The sequence below is a fragment of the Poecilia mexicana genome, unplaced genomic scaffold, assembly GCF_051168715.1.
Source record: "Poecilia mexicana isolate PSO_F unplaced genomic scaffold, ASM5116871v1 scaffold_17, whole genome shotgun sequence".
Classification (NCBI taxonomy): domain Eukaryota; kingdom Metazoa; phylum Chordata; class Actinopteri; order Cyprinodontiformes; family Poeciliidae; genus Poecilia; species Poecilia mexicana.
In genome coordinates this window covers 24487392-24502715 of record NW_028263386.1, presented here as the reverse complement: position 1 = coordinate 24502715, position 15324 = coordinate 24487392, and the positions used below count along the sequence as shown (strand labels likewise).

The 15324-nt window shown below is 38.9% G+C and overlaps 1 protein-coding gene across 4 annotated transcripts in view; it reads left to right on the top strand.

The window, feature by feature from the left end:
• Positions 1 to 15013, top strand: part of tnk2b (tyrosine kinase, non-receptor, 2b) — a 54544-nt gene extending 39531 nt beyond the window's left edge. For all 4 annotated transcript variants that reach the window (XM_088014422.1, XM_088014420.1, XM_088014421.1 and 1 more), the window contains 3 exons: positions 4289 to 4384; positions 8484 to 8614; positions 11630 to 15013. In XM_088014422.1, the coding sequence (XP_087870548.1) occupies positions 4289 to 4384; positions 8484 to 8614; positions 11630 to 11633 (231 nt within the window). In that variant the 3' untranslated portion in view covers positions 11634 to 15013. The remainder of the gene's footprint in view (positions 1 to 4288; positions 4385 to 8483; positions 8615 to 11629) is intronic.
• Positions 15014 to 15324: the final 311 nt, after the last annotated feature.

Sequence of the window (15324 nt, the reverse complement as noted above, 5' to 3'; positions counted from 1 at the left end):
GGTATGAAAGTCGGTCATGACATTGATACGAATGCCTGCTCTGGTAAAATGTTTTCAAAATTTCCCTAGGGCTTACGGTTTTCTGTCCAGGTGCTTCAGAGCAAAGTTTTGGGACAGGATAACTGACGTTCCTCCCCAGTGTTTTACATACATTTCTGAAAAATCTCTGAGCTCAGCGCACACCATTTTTCTCTCATCACTGCAATTACTGTGATTGAGCTACAGATATGAATCGCGGTAATAGATGAGATGAGAAATAGCCCTCTCATATGCTTCAAACGGTTTTTAGATCGGACTTACGGAACCCGAACGGGAAGCAGTCGTTCGGACTGCTTTTTCCATTAAAACTGACTGGGTGTCTCATAAAGATAGATAAGTCTGACACACACAGGGCACTTTCATCACTATAGCAACAGAATGCAGAGAGGGAGAACTGCTGGGGTTTGGACTACAAAGACTCTGTAGTTCTAAATATGGCGGAACACTTTAATACTGAGGGCAGAGCAGAAGGTCAGAACTACAACATGGCGGAACACTCAATGATTACAGAGGAGGGCTGAGCTGGCAGTTAGAACTACTTCCTGTTTTGGGCATTATACAGGTGGATTAACCAAACCACTGTTACACATTGGATTAGTGTGGTTATGAAAATTAAGTTTACTGAAAGTTTCAAAATAAAACTCTGAAAATTGCACTGACAAAAGTGCATCGCCGTAGGCGATGCAAAAATGAAAATCTTTTTTTTATGTTTTTTTTCTCAGGATAGTGAACTGCCTTGCGCAGCAAGGCAGTTCATTAACATTAGCATTTCATGGTTGTCTCAAAGATTGAAATCCTTCCCCAGCTTTCTGTCTCACACACACAGCAGTTGGCTGAGGGCCAATCGCTATAGCAACAGAATCCAGAGAAAGGCAAATCTGCTGGTTTGGACTACAAACCAGCAGCCATAACTGCCATAACTGTAGTTCTATCTATGGCCAAGACTCAGTTAAAACAGAGGCCTGAGCAGCATGTCAGAACTACAACATGGCGGAACACTCAGTTATTACAGAGGAGGAGTTGGCTGGTATTATAAACAACTTGTGCTTTGAGCATTATATAACTGATTTAACCTGATCACTATTACACATGAAATTAGTGTGGCAATTTCAAATGAAGCTTATTGAAAATTTTCAAAATAAAAGCCTTGACAATTTTTACATCATGTAATTGCTCTTTTTACATACATTTCTGCAAAAAGTTCTGAGCTCAGCGCACACCATTTTTCTCTCATCACTGCAATTACTGTGAATGAGCTACAGATATGAATCGCGGTACTAAATGAGACGACAAATAGCCCTCTCATACGCTTCAAACGGTTTTCGAATACGTATCACGGTTCCCGAATGGAAAGGAGTTGTTCGGACAGCTTTTTGGAGTGAAACTGGCTGGCTCAAACACATAGAATTGTTTCTCCCCCTGTCTGGAGAAACACAGGGGGAGGCTTGATCACTATAGCAACAGAACACAGACAAAAGCCAAACTGCTCCTTAGGACTACAAAAACACCATCTTTGTAGTTCTAAACACGATGGAACACTTTACTACAGAGGCCTGAGCAGAAGGTCGGAAGGTCAACATGGTGGAACCCTCAATCATTACAAAGGAGGGCTGAGCTGGCAGTTAAGAAGTACATAATGGTGGAACTCTGACTTATTACAGAAAGAAGGTGAGCAGAATGTTATAACTACAGACAGGGCAGAATGTTCTGGGCATTATATATGAACTGGTTTAACCCAACCACTGTTAGACATGGGATTAGTGTGGCCATTTAAAATGAAGCTTACTGAAAATTTCAAAATAAAAGCCTGACTATTCCTCTCAGGCCTTTATTATGTTTTTCTCTCAGGTTAGTGCAGAGAGAACTACAGATTTAAATCGCGGTTCCATCGGAGACAAGAAATTGCCCTCTTATATGCTTCAAAAAGTTTTCGGATTGCTCTTATGGATGCTGAACAGTAAGCCGCTTTGATCAGAAAAACTAACTGCTTCAAAGAGTTGCTGCACTCCTCTCATGCTAGTGCAACGCCCTAGGCGTTGCAATAATATTAAGCTTTTTTCGCATTTTTTTTCCTCAGGATAGTGAACTGCCTTGCGCAGCAAGGCAGTTCATTAACATTAGCACAAGATTGTGCACAACATTAGCACAAACTTTAGCATTTTACTGCCCCCACTAGTGCACTGCCTTGCGCAGCAAGGCAGTGCACATCCTAACATCCTAACATCCTACATGAATATTAGTCTTCACGCTAATATTAGCATTTTGGCTTATGCATTAATTTCAACATACTGAATGGTACAGGTGCAGTTTAGTCAACATGTTTCTGACTCACCACAGGTTATTGACTACATTGAAGCTTTCTTTAGCATTAATGCTAATTTTTTGCATCAGAACGCTTGATTAAAAACCGACGGGCACACTTTGGCATGCCCCTTAAAATTTCTGCGGAATTTTCTAGTTATTGCTACTGCTGTAAAAAATAATCAAACATTGATTAATGGAAGTAGGGCTGCAATAGACAATTAGTTTAGTAATCAAATATTCTACCGATTATTCTGATGATTCATTGATTAATCAGATAAAGAAATGATCAAATTCAGCAGATTTTTTAATTTAAACAGCTTATTTTATAAAATACAAATATTTAAATTCCTTTTTTAAATTGTAATTTTTTGCTTAAAGTGCAATAATATAGGATTCCTTTGTAATAAAAGATAAAGGACAGCTGCAAAAGGTCCTTAAGAAATTTCTTTACAGAATTTGAACCAGGTAAAGCTAATATCTGCCTCATGAGGAGTTCTGTATAGAGCATATTTACAGACAAAAGTTTTTTTTTATCTAAATGTACAATGTATGTATTTTTTGTACAATTTAGCCTAATTACTGCTCTGAAAATATTTTTTTCAACAATTGGCCCATTGTGAAGTATGTACCCTCTAGTTAATGATTAATCAATTAAAGAATTAGTTGATTATGTCAGGAATCGATTAATCAATTAATTGGTACCCCCTAAATTAAACTAATGCTGTGAGCAACATGGATTCATTGTGAAATTTGATATCTACTTATAAGTATTGAAATCATAAATGCCTGGCAGTAGGAAAATGTTGGTATCAAGGTAAAATTATGGATCTCCAAAGGAAAAGTTTTTATAAAAAGTCGCATCTCAATGTTTTAATAATTTCAAAGGGAGACATGAAACAAAGTCCCAAAGCGACTGAAGTACAGATTAGCACAACACTGTCTCTTTCTCAACCGTTCACTGTTGGTCAGCTAGATAAAGAGGGCTGCTGGATTTTTCCTTTGCTTATAAAAAAATGGATCTCATAGAGAGAAAGTCATGGCGTGTAAAATAAACTAGGAGTAAAATAAACTCAAAGTAGCTGGGTAATTAGTCAGGCTATCTACTCCGATAAAGCCCGCAGTTAGCTGCTTAACAGACAAACTGCAGTTTTCAGACTGTGTTTTCTTAATGAGTGTGATGGGAGGGTTCTTTAGGGTATTTTAAATCTATAACCATTTAAAACTTTGATATGCTTTCATATCTGTAATCGTCCCAGACTTGCATGTCTTTATTTTTTTTTAGTACTTTGTGTACAAAGAGCCGCATTGATGTGTCCTCTTAGTTGATCCTGATAAATGAATAGCCATGAATTGATTTTCTTTATTCTGGAGGCAGTTGGAAACGCTGAAAGCTTTCCATTGATCTGGCAGATACAGAGATGTTTGGCCAATCACAACAGCAGTGCAATGAGATTTTAGCACCATGCTTAAAACGCACAGCAGATCAATGGGAGACACTGACATGCACTAGATAGTTAACCAATTGATATTTTTTTGTTTTTGGTGGTAATCATGTGTGGAATTGCTGCAAGCTTTCTGCTCCCCATAACACAGCACCGTCAGTATTTCTTTGAAGTTTGGTTTAGTTTGATTGAGCTGAAATGATTACGAGACTTCAGACTGATGTGGGTTAGTTTAGTGGGAGGTGTGGGACTTCTCCCTAATCAATGGAAACACTCAAATCTCACATCAGAGGGTGAAGCGAAAAGCAAGTCAGTTGTTGGGTTTAACATTTGTTTAAAATATTGATTGAAGTCAATACAGATGATTTCATCACCAGGAGATGTGATTATGGTGTTTATATAAAACAATCTTTCTCTGAGATATTTAAGAAAAGCAGTTTGGAATTGGTGTGTGTTGTAGATGGAGATTTCACTTATGTCAAGCTGCTGTTGTGCAATTTCAGGTGCAGGAGGCTGTTCACGGTGTGACTATAGCAGAGTGTCAAGCCGCCCTCCAGAACAACAGCTGGGATGTCCAGAAGGCTGTGCATTACCTAAAGGTGAGAGCATATGATTCACTGCATGGAACAATCCTGCATCTGTGCTGCTCTCTGTAACTGTTTAGTGATGGACTTGCACTAATCACAATATAATGGCTCACTCTGATGTAAAACTTAGAAATGATTATGGAAGTGACATTTTCTGTCTTTAGCTAGTAGTGCAGTTAGCACCCTGCATTGTAAAAACTTTGCGTTGTAGATCCCAGCCTTCACTCGGGTTTCTATAATACTTGTTGTACGTCAGCTTGTTTAAGATCAGAGGTTGATATTGAAATCTCAACAAGATGCAGCAAGCTTTTCTGAAATATGTTCATCCTTTTTGTTGTCTGCTGAAGTCTTGCTCTCTCTGGCTCTTTGCACCATTAATGAGCCAAAGACATACTAGATAATTGGAAATATGTTTAGCTCAGATCTCCTGAAGTCACATAGTTTGGTTTTCCCTGGTTTAAATTCTGTTTGAACCAGCTATTTTTTTTACTAATTGGGTAGTCCAAAAATTAGTCAGAAGATTAGCCCAACACTGTATTGATTGACTGGATGGAAATATTTGTTTTAGCTGCAGATCCATCCTTGATACAACTGAAGCATACACAAAGGAAGTGTTTTGTCACTTCATTTTAGTGAGTATAAAAATCTATTTAAAAAGAAACGAACTGAATTGTTTATCCAGATGTTTTAATATATTTCTAATATTTTATCACAAAGACTTAAGTGGTAACATGAAATATCTGGAGAGATGGCTGATTTTTTTTATCCAATTAATCTTGAGATTAAGTGATTAATAAAGCAATTCTTAGCTGCAGCACTGTATGTATTCTTCATACAGTAATGACATCCACCCTGAAGAGTGTTTCTAGTGTGACCTGATAGCAGTGAACGTATGTTGAATTTGGACTTTCCGGCTGCTGCAGATCAAACTCAAGATCTGATTCTAGTTAGCATCCACTTTCTCAGTGGATCTCCATTGAGTTATCATAATTATTTTCCACTACTGAATCTTGTGTCAAAAAGATTGTGAAATGTTGGTATTAAAAATAACAATCCAGTTGATTAACTGATAAAACGTTCAAAGTAAGTTTAGGTTTTCTTTTGCTTTCATCTATTGATAAAATGGTGTTGAACTCATTAGCCTTTTTACTTTTCCCCTCTTTGGGTTTCTGTTTTTCTTGCTGCTGTTGCCCTCTTAATCATTTATCGATCCCTGCTTTCCCAGGGCAATATTTCCAACTTTCGTCATGTTTGTAATGAGAAAGGCAGGTCCAGACATGTCCTGTGTTATGATTGGTTCAAGGCTTGTGTTTGTGTGTGTGAGACAACAAAATTGTTGGTGTGTATCACCATCAGAAATAGGAGCCTTAAGGACCATCTGCTCAGAGAACAATAGCACAGCAACAATGGCAGATTTTGATGGCTTGCTAAGGAAAACCCTGGAAATAAAATAAAGTTAAAAGAATCCAAAACTTTCTTAGAAGAGCTGTCTTCCTCTGGGAAAAGATATGAGCATCAACATCATTGTGATGATGTGTTACTGTTGGTTCTCAGGAGAAGAAACAAGGACAATCTTCACCCTAAGAATGTTGAAGAACAGCTGGTAGTCATTTTCACACAAATACTGTCAATGAAAGATTTAATAGGTCTCAGCCAAGACTCCGTTTCTAGAGGAAGTGTTTGCTTCACAATAGGTCGTTTCACAGAAAACACAATGACAGTAAAAAGTAACGGTGGTGTGTGCGTGCATGCGTGCGTGTGTATGTGTCTGTATGTAAACTTTGATAAGGTTCATGGGGATCAATTGGGTTTATGGGGGCCCCATTTTGTCCCCATAAACCCACTGATCTCAACATCAAAAGGGTTTATGGGGACAAAATGGGGCCCTAATGTAGTGAACCCCATTTTTAGGATTCAGGTTAGAACAGGGGTGGGCAACTCCAGGCCTCAAGGGCCGGTCTCCTGCAACTTTTAGATGTCTTTACTTCAACACACCTGAGTCAAATAATGAGGTTGTTAGCAGGACTCTGGAGAACTTGACTGCATTTAGGAGGTGATTCAGCTGTCAAGAGTGTTGGACCAGAGAGACATCTAAAAGTTGCGGGACACCAGCCTTCGAGGACCAGGATTGCCCACCCCTGGGTTAGAGTTAGTGTGGATTAACTTGAGGTTAGGCACAAATAGTTATGGATGGATGAATGTAATGAATGGAAGCCAATGAAGATTTACAAGTTTAAAAATACAAACTAGTGTGTGTGTGCATTAGCGTTCATATTTTGCTTCCTCTAATTGAAATGCAGGATAAGAGGCAAACTGTGTACAGAGACCCTCCTGATGGAAAAGTCATGGTGGGACTATAACAGACCTCTGCATAAATAAATGTTTGCACACCTTAATGAACTGAAGTGATGTTATTTAGAAGAGGGCAATTTTCCTCCACAGGGTTGTGAGAGATTGATCATACTTGCAGGAAATTATGACTTCAGTTTATTGCAGCAACTAAGCTCGGTTTTACACGCTGCTGAATCATTTGCTGTAGTTTTCCAGTGACTATTGACGATATTGGAACATTTTCCCATTGTGGTCGACGGGTCAGTGTAATTTGGTTCAGGACTTGAGTGGATTTTTTGTAATAACCTTATCTAATAAAAAAAATTATTTGTGTATTATATGTTCATATATAATGTCAGCTTTGTTGGTCCTTGGAGAAAAATCAGGACACTGTCTCCACAGACAACCAGAATAAAAAAGATATTTACATCAACTATAAATACTTTTTTCCTTACTGTCAGATAAGGAAAAAAGATTTTTAAAACATTTTAGTCAGTTAAGATTACCAAAATAATCATTTGCAAAATTAAGTAAAGTGGATGTATTTTAAGACAAAACCTAAAACACACTGCTTTTCTTTTGTAAAATCATGAAAAAATTCATTATCACAACATATAATGAAGAGGACGGGTCTGTTTATCCTTGTGATCAATTTCCAAACGTCTGAAGGTGTTATGTTTGTTCTTTCAGACAATTAGAATGCAACAATTAATATATACATTGCTCAGTGTATTACTGTGTGTCAGTGCAAATAGCTTTTTGTGGTCTGTATGGCTAAAAATGCTCTATAAAAATTCTATTTATTTACAATTTATCTTATGATAAATTGTACATAAACTGAATTTTTGTAGTCTGGGAATTAGTCTGGGGATGTTTAGCCATCACACGGTTGAGGAGGAGATGGCGTCATTTCCCCAGAGATAAATGTGTTTTAATGCAAATTGTGTGCATCAACCTTGGAACAAAAGCAAACGATCTAATGAAGATGGTATGAGAATGTAGTTATCAGTAAAACCAGTTTTCTACTGATCGACTTCTTCCTCTTTGATTAGGCTTTCAGTCCACTTCAGAGTTTAGTATGACTAAATGTGAGACAGTGAAGAGGAAAAAAACATTGCATATATTTTTACCATGTGGGGGACTTCAATGCGATAATTTTGACTAATTACTTAGATTTTAATGGGTTAAACCTTTTAGTGCAAGTAATCACAATTCTTTTATGTATTATTTTACATATAATAGTTCTGAGTGGAACCTTTGTATTTGCGTGTTTCTGGTACGCCCATAAACCTGCCACACAAACGACACGTACAAGCAGTAATGGATGACAAAGCTGCTTCTCTAGGCCCGTTGGGGGTTCATTTTTGCTTCAGAATATTATCTGATGGGACGCTGGAAAAAATGTATCATTGTGTGGAGTTAGCTTATCAGCGAAGCAATTCAAACCTAAAATAGCATCTCAATGCTAACATGGTGCAACAGCACAGACTTCACCGACGCCAATGTCGGTGCCCACAGTCCACCTTTCTAAGATTTTGTTGTTTTTTTTTTTAAAAAAAAAAAGGTTCCATGACTGATCATGAGTTCCTGAAACACTTGAAAGCTGTTTGTTTATAGAAAGTTTCCTAGCTTAGTATTATTGTGGCCACTTTTACTAAGGAGAAATTGAGTGCTCCGATTTATTCTGATGCGTTTGCTTACGATAAATCTGTGAAAAAGAGAGACTGATTTTTTTTTTTTTGCCTAAAAATGGCTTGATGTGTGATGTGTCTTTCTGCAGGTGGAGCAATTGTTCTGCTTGGGTCTGAGGAACAGGTCTGAGTGTGTAAAGCTGCTGGAGATGTGTGACTGGAACCTGGAGCAGGCCAGCACTCAGATATTAGAAGATTATGGATCCATAACAAGACAAAGGTGTGGTTTTCAATTTACTTTTTTTTTTAACTAGACATTTTAAGTCAAAAGTGAGACTTCCTTTTTATTTAATTTATACATGAGCATCCAATCTACATACATGTATCACAGATTTAACATGGCATCTGTGATGGCAGTGCCGTTTGAATATTTATTCATTGTTTCTGGAAATTGATGTCAGTCACTTCTGACCCAGTTCTTCCTGCTGACACACCCGTTAAAACGTACTATTGAGCCGTACTCCTTTGCTGAACTGCTGGAGCTTCTCTTTGAGTATTCCAGCTGCAAGTTTTCTCTGTCTGGCACCAGCATGATGCAATGTTTCTATGACCGCTGTGCTTTGTTAATGAGACCGAGTGTCACATTTGGCTGCCACACTGAAAACATTCTCTGTCTTCTTTCTGCAAAAGAAAATGTAAAGTGTGTTTTTATATATTTTTTAGCTGGTTTAACTGCACTGTGAGGAGTGTGTCCTTCCGAGTGTGTGTTTTAGGCTGCGATACAGAGTTTCAACAGATCCAGCATAAACGGGGAGGATGCGGTTGCTAATAAACTCACTCATCATTGGTCTCATTACTTTGAAACAACGGGGCCAATTACAGTGATGCATGGCGACGGGCGCGAAGCCTCCGCTGCGCCGCAGAGCAGATTAGTGCACCACGGACTGCAGAGGCTCACAGCACCACCGGGTTTCTGTCCACTTAACCTGCATACGACGTCTTGCAAAAGTATTTATACACCTTGAATTTTTCACATAACATCGTCACAACCACAGACGAAGTGAAGTATAACTGAAAATTTGACAAAAACTCAAACATGTCTAGAGACTAACAGTAGATTCATTTCCATTACAAAAGTGCCCAAATCTTTGTGTTTTTGTCAAGAAAAAAACTATTTCACATTAAATGAGAAATTAAATTAAAACCACACGTCACAAGTCATTAAATTATGGCAGAAGTAAACAGTTACATGAAAAATATTCATAATTTAGCAGTGACACTAGCGCTCATCATCTATCAGCGTTCAGAGGAGACGTTGGCATCTGACTCGGGCGTTGACGCAACAAACCCTTTGGGAGCGGCTACAAATGCGGCGTTTTGGGAAAGTTGTAGTCGGTGAATTTACATAAGGCCATGGATTCAACACGTTCAAATGACACAGCTATTTATTAACTGTACGATGCTGTGAGAGATCTGTGGGTGAAAAAAACAAAACAAAAATTAATCATCTTCCTACCACTTACTGTCGGTAGTGACATCCAGCTGTTGGTCATGAGACTCATGTGATACGAAAAAGTGTTTCCATTGCAGTTTTGCAAATAAATCTATTTTGATAGCACAGACATTTATCGAAAACCTTGTTTTGGTTTCTTTTTTTTTTTTTTTCCAAAATAGGTATGTTTCCACCAAGTGAATTTATTTTTGTAATCTCCCTGCCAGTCAGATTAAGTTGTCCTTTACCCTTTTCATTTTTAGACGTTCAAAGTTAGAAGTTTAAGTTAAACGTTTAAGCTAATGAACCAACTCTCCTTTAAATTTCCCTGCTCTGCTACGTTTCTCCCTGACCCGTCTGCTGTGTTCTTTTTTCTTCATGTTGTTTGGTCATAAACGCTCTCTAAAAAAGCCTCTCAGGCCTTCGTAGAACAGCTGCTTTTATACCAAGATGAAATTACACACCAGTGGACGCTGCGCTAATTACTTGCCTTATGAAGACAATTGGTTGGTGATTTGGGAACGTTTTCCTTTCTCTTCATAATTATAGGTTGTCCCATCACATAAAATCCCAATCAGATACACTGAGGTTTGTGCTTTAAGGTGCCAGAATACGTCTTCAAGGCACTGATTGTTTTTATGCTTTAGGCGCATCGACTTAATGCAACAAAAAATAACACATCACTAAACAAAGATCAGCTTAACGATGGCTGGATGACTAGGCAAACCAAACCCTCCAAAGGAAAAGCTCAGCAGTGACTGCTTACCGTTTAAACAAATCATCTTCATTGGCCTCTCTGCAGGCAGCAGATCTGTTTCAATCGTCAGTGAATCGGTCGGTATTGATCGACGTAAAAAGTGAGAATCTATTGTCTAGAGACGTTCATTAAAACCCCGGAGCCCATAAAAAAAAAAAAGCGGGATGTGTACAATGATAAATGTAAAGCCTCTGATTTCAGAGAGTGCACACAGTTTCCTCCTCACACCCAAACGCTTCTCCTCTCCTCTTTATATCACAGCTGTTGCAAATATCTTCAGGTAAATAAGCATTTTTTGTTTTAATATAGGCAAGTGAGTTGCATCTATATATGTGACGCTCGTAGCAAAACTTTTCACGCTCCCTTCAACTCGTTCACCTTCAAACCACAAACTTCGATATATTTGATCAGGTCTTTATCTGATTTTTTTTTTTTTTTTTTTTTTTTTTTCAGAAATAAAAGTGGAGCATACATTTGTATTATCCGCTGATACCCCAAAATAAAATTATTTGCCTTCAGGAGTCGCCTGATCAGTACAAAGCTGTACTATGAAGGTGTCAGACGCATTTCGGAGAATAAAGAGCGTCATGAAGAAGAAGGAGCACGGCCGACACCTGAGGACTAGAGCTGGAGCAACTGGGTTGGATCAAAGCACATTTACGTGTTAGAATGGTCCAGTCAAAGTCCAGACTTGAATACAAATTGAAAAACTGACAAGACTTGAAAATTACTATTCGGATGCTCTCCGTTCAATCTGAGCTGTTTTTAGAAAGTAGAATAGATTTCACTCTGTAGATGCGCAAGACCGGTGGACTTTCAGATGTAATCGACACAAAACGGATTAATAATAATAATAATGTATTTTTATTTTCACATCACGTCTTTTCACTGTTTTGAGTTGGTCTGTCTGTTAAATTCTCAATAAGTGAGGTTTGTGGTCAAATTTGGAGCTTCAGAACTGAGAAATATCCTAGAAAACCATATGAAAGTCTGCATTTCATCTCATAACGTCCTCAATCTAATCTTAAGCTTCTTTATATTTGCAGATGATGACCGAAGGCGGTGAGTTTTGACTGGACTCTCATCTTCAGCCGATTGCCGTCGACTTCAGTCGAGAACAGAAGATGAGAAGCACAAACCGGCGAACTTCGATATGAACCCGTCGGTCACAATCACAGACACTGGAACGGAAAACAACAGCATCCGAGTCACTGTTTGACTTTTTCATGTGGACGGTTCATGTAATTGTTGCACTTAGTTACAAAGACCTTGAATCTGACCGTCTTGGCAGGCCGGGGAGGAAGGAACGGTCCCAGACAGAAAGACGGCACTCTGAGCTAAAACGGTTTACAGAAAGGAAAAAAATAACAAAAAAAGACGGAATAATGTTCTCAGAACGCAGAGTCTGCACAAAACCCCAAACCACAGGCATGCGTTTCGTTATAGGTGAAGCTCATCTGCTGGCAGCTGGATCACCACTTGGTTCTGGAGAGTTATTTAGAAGAAAAGCACAATGAAGTGGTTAATTGGCTGGTGGGGAACGATTGCGGAGGAAATATTTCTGTTTCTGTTTTAAAGGAGATGTTTGTTGAGCGTTATGCTGCTGAACGCTTGAGAGTGTGAGGTGGAGGGAGGAAGGGAGGGAACATGGTTACAAATAATGAAAAAAAAAACTTTGACTTTATAGTTTGAAGAAGGAAGTGCTTATAGAAACTAATAAAACCTCATGGAAAGTAATGAATAGATGTTGGGGAGGAAGAGAAAAAGCCAAACAAGCACGAAGATGATGTTTAAAAACTATGAATACTCTTTATGGGGAGGAAAGAACGTAATATAATTTTTTTTAAAGAAAAGATTGTATATAATATATTTTATTTTGCATCTTCCCTTAACAAAAAAAAAAAGCCAGTGAAAGCCACACATTGTGTGGAATATTACCAACCTCCAGGTACAGCGGGTCCTGGTTTCCTCCCCGTAAGCACTTCGCCCTGAGAGGACTCCCATGCATCAGCCAAAAACCTCAGCCTGTGCAGTTTTCTGCACGCGCTCCCGGACCGCGTTGGCAGCTAATAACGGCGGACAGAGTGAAATTTTTTTTGCTCCATAACCATCACTTCCTGGCGGCCCTGCGATGCTTTCAGTCAGCAGCTTTACGACGGCGATCATTTCCAACTGGCAGGACAAAGTCGGACTCACTGTGGGGGGAAGTTTTTTTTTTTCACTCTGTATTATCATTGCAAAAGGAGTATTGCAGATGCACTGAATAAGTTGGAACTGCGGGGGAAAATTGTTAAAATTTAAATGGATGTTTCAGGATTTTTGAGTTGAGGTTCTTTTAAAAGGTTCCTTTATTTAGCCTCAGGTTTTTTGATTGGAGGATGAAGCAAACGACGAGTCTGAGAGGGAGCGAGGCCAAAGTGGGCTTCTGCCGTTGTAAACCAACTCAAAATATGCCATAGCGGTTTATGCAAATGTTTTATGGACCATAGCGCTACAGTCGCATTCACGCAGAAGTCGGTTGTTATTTTCTTGAGGAAATGGAGGTTAGGAGACGTTGCGCTGCCAATGACCTTGCTTTATGGAAAAGGGAGACGAACACGAGTTGTAGAGCGTTTCTGGTCGGATTAACTATCTGATAGAGAAGTAAAGTGGTGCGGAAAAATTAAAACATTTATTTGAACTCTTCATATAAATCTTTGCTTTTTTACGCCGCTTCACTTTTACTTCACGTAGGAAGATTATTGATGGCGCACTGCCTCCGACCTCCATTTCCTGTAGGGGGTAGGAGAGGGTCTTTTGCAAACATGACAGTGGTTTAAGGGTTCATAAAACCGTCCCGTCCCAGACTAGCTGTGAGCTTCAGCCTCCTAGATTTGTTCTACATGGAGAGTTATTTACAGCTAAATCACCACTTCTAACCTTTTAAGCTGCAGTGTGTAACTTTTTATAAAAAAATGTTTTTACATATTTGTTAAAACTGTCACTGTTGTGATGGCGTGATATGAGATGGATGATCTGTGGAAGAATTGAGCTGCTGCAGCAGTGTGAAGAAATGCCCATCTCAAAAACAACCAATCAGAGCCAAGGGGAGGGTCTTAGGGCTGTGTATTGTGCTTGTGTATTTGCTTCTTATTTGCGGAGAAACGACTTGCCATCCCAGGAAGACACAGCCACCTTCGTCGGTGGCTATGCTAACTAGCCCTAGCATTCACAACATTCTCTGTTATCAGGAAAGAGCTGTAGCTTAGCAGATAGCAGGGGGTGGGTAGGAGTGGAAAGGAGGATGAATGGTGCGTACACATTCCTGATTGACAGTGCTAAGACCCGCTTCCTGGCTATGATTGGTTGTTTCCAGTTGGCACTGGGAGACAGCGGAGGAGCTCATTTTATTTTTTTTCCCTCAAATTATCGATCTCGTATAATATCACAACATGGTGATAGTTTTAATATATATATATATATATATATATATATTATTAAAGTTACACCCTGCAGCTTTACTTAGGCCGAACTGTTCAGAGTCTTTATGGAAAAAACCTTACGTATTTTAGAGTTTAGATTTTTTTTTTTTTTTTTTTTTTACAGTTATCAGCAATGGTTTATCTACTTGTTGACACAATAAGTTTATAGAAAACTGCTTAAATCCTCCCTAAGGCTAACGGCTTGGAGAGGCTAAATTATGTAATTTAACTTTAGCAACACAGATCTTGTTAGACTGACAAAACGGGGACAGTCTCATGAGAGTGTAGCGGGTTAGCCAGCTCTAGTACCGAATATGTTTCCTGTTATCAACCATTTCTCTGTTCTGAACCTCATTTAAAAAAAATCTAAACTGTCCTTTTAAATGACCTGGAAGAAGCAGCATGTAAGGGGTCACACGGTTTGCGTTCAACCCACTCACCTCTATGATCATTGGGAAGATGGCCGACGCTCGGGGCTGCTTGGCGTCTCCGATAAGCTAACCTACAGGAACATCCGACCATTTTCTGTACGGACTGGTTCTGACAAACCGACTGTTTCCAGTGTTACAGGATGATCCTGCAGAGGAGAACATCAGTGATGTGCTGAACCTCTGGTTTGGACTCTGTCTCTCAGGTAACATGTTACCTGTTCATGTGCTGTTTGTCTTCACAACGAGCTGCTGTAGTTTTTGTTTTTTAGGACTGAAGTTAACCTTGTGATCTTTTTTTTTCCCGTCCAATTTAGATGTTTATCTCTCTGTAGATTTTTTTTTTGTTTCTGTTGAACCTTATTTTTATTCAGTCTTTTCTCTTCATTCTGCTGTTTCTCTCCTCTGGATTTTGTGTTGATCTGAAAGACTCCTGTAATGTTGCTCTTTATTGTTTCTGTTTTTGCCATTGATGGAAACAAAGTTTATGCTGCCGAATTTACAGATGCATTTTTTTATTAAAGAAAGGAGTAATTTTTTTTATTTGCCTTTTTGTTTTTACTTTAACTCCACACAATCCTTATAAAAGTGACATTTATTTAGTTTTAACCACATTTTTATTTCTATAAATTAGTCAGACACACTAAATATGGCTTCTGATGCATGATGGACAGGAACCAGTAACTGAGTGGCCAGCACTAGCAAATGAGATGGAGGCTACTCACGTGTGTTAGCTTTGGAGAGGCAGGTGACTGGTCACCGACTGGCACAAATAAGCTACTGTTAGCATTGGATAGACTGGTAGCTAGCGTGGGCTGGCTGGTGTCTACCTATGCTAGCAGACACGGTTCT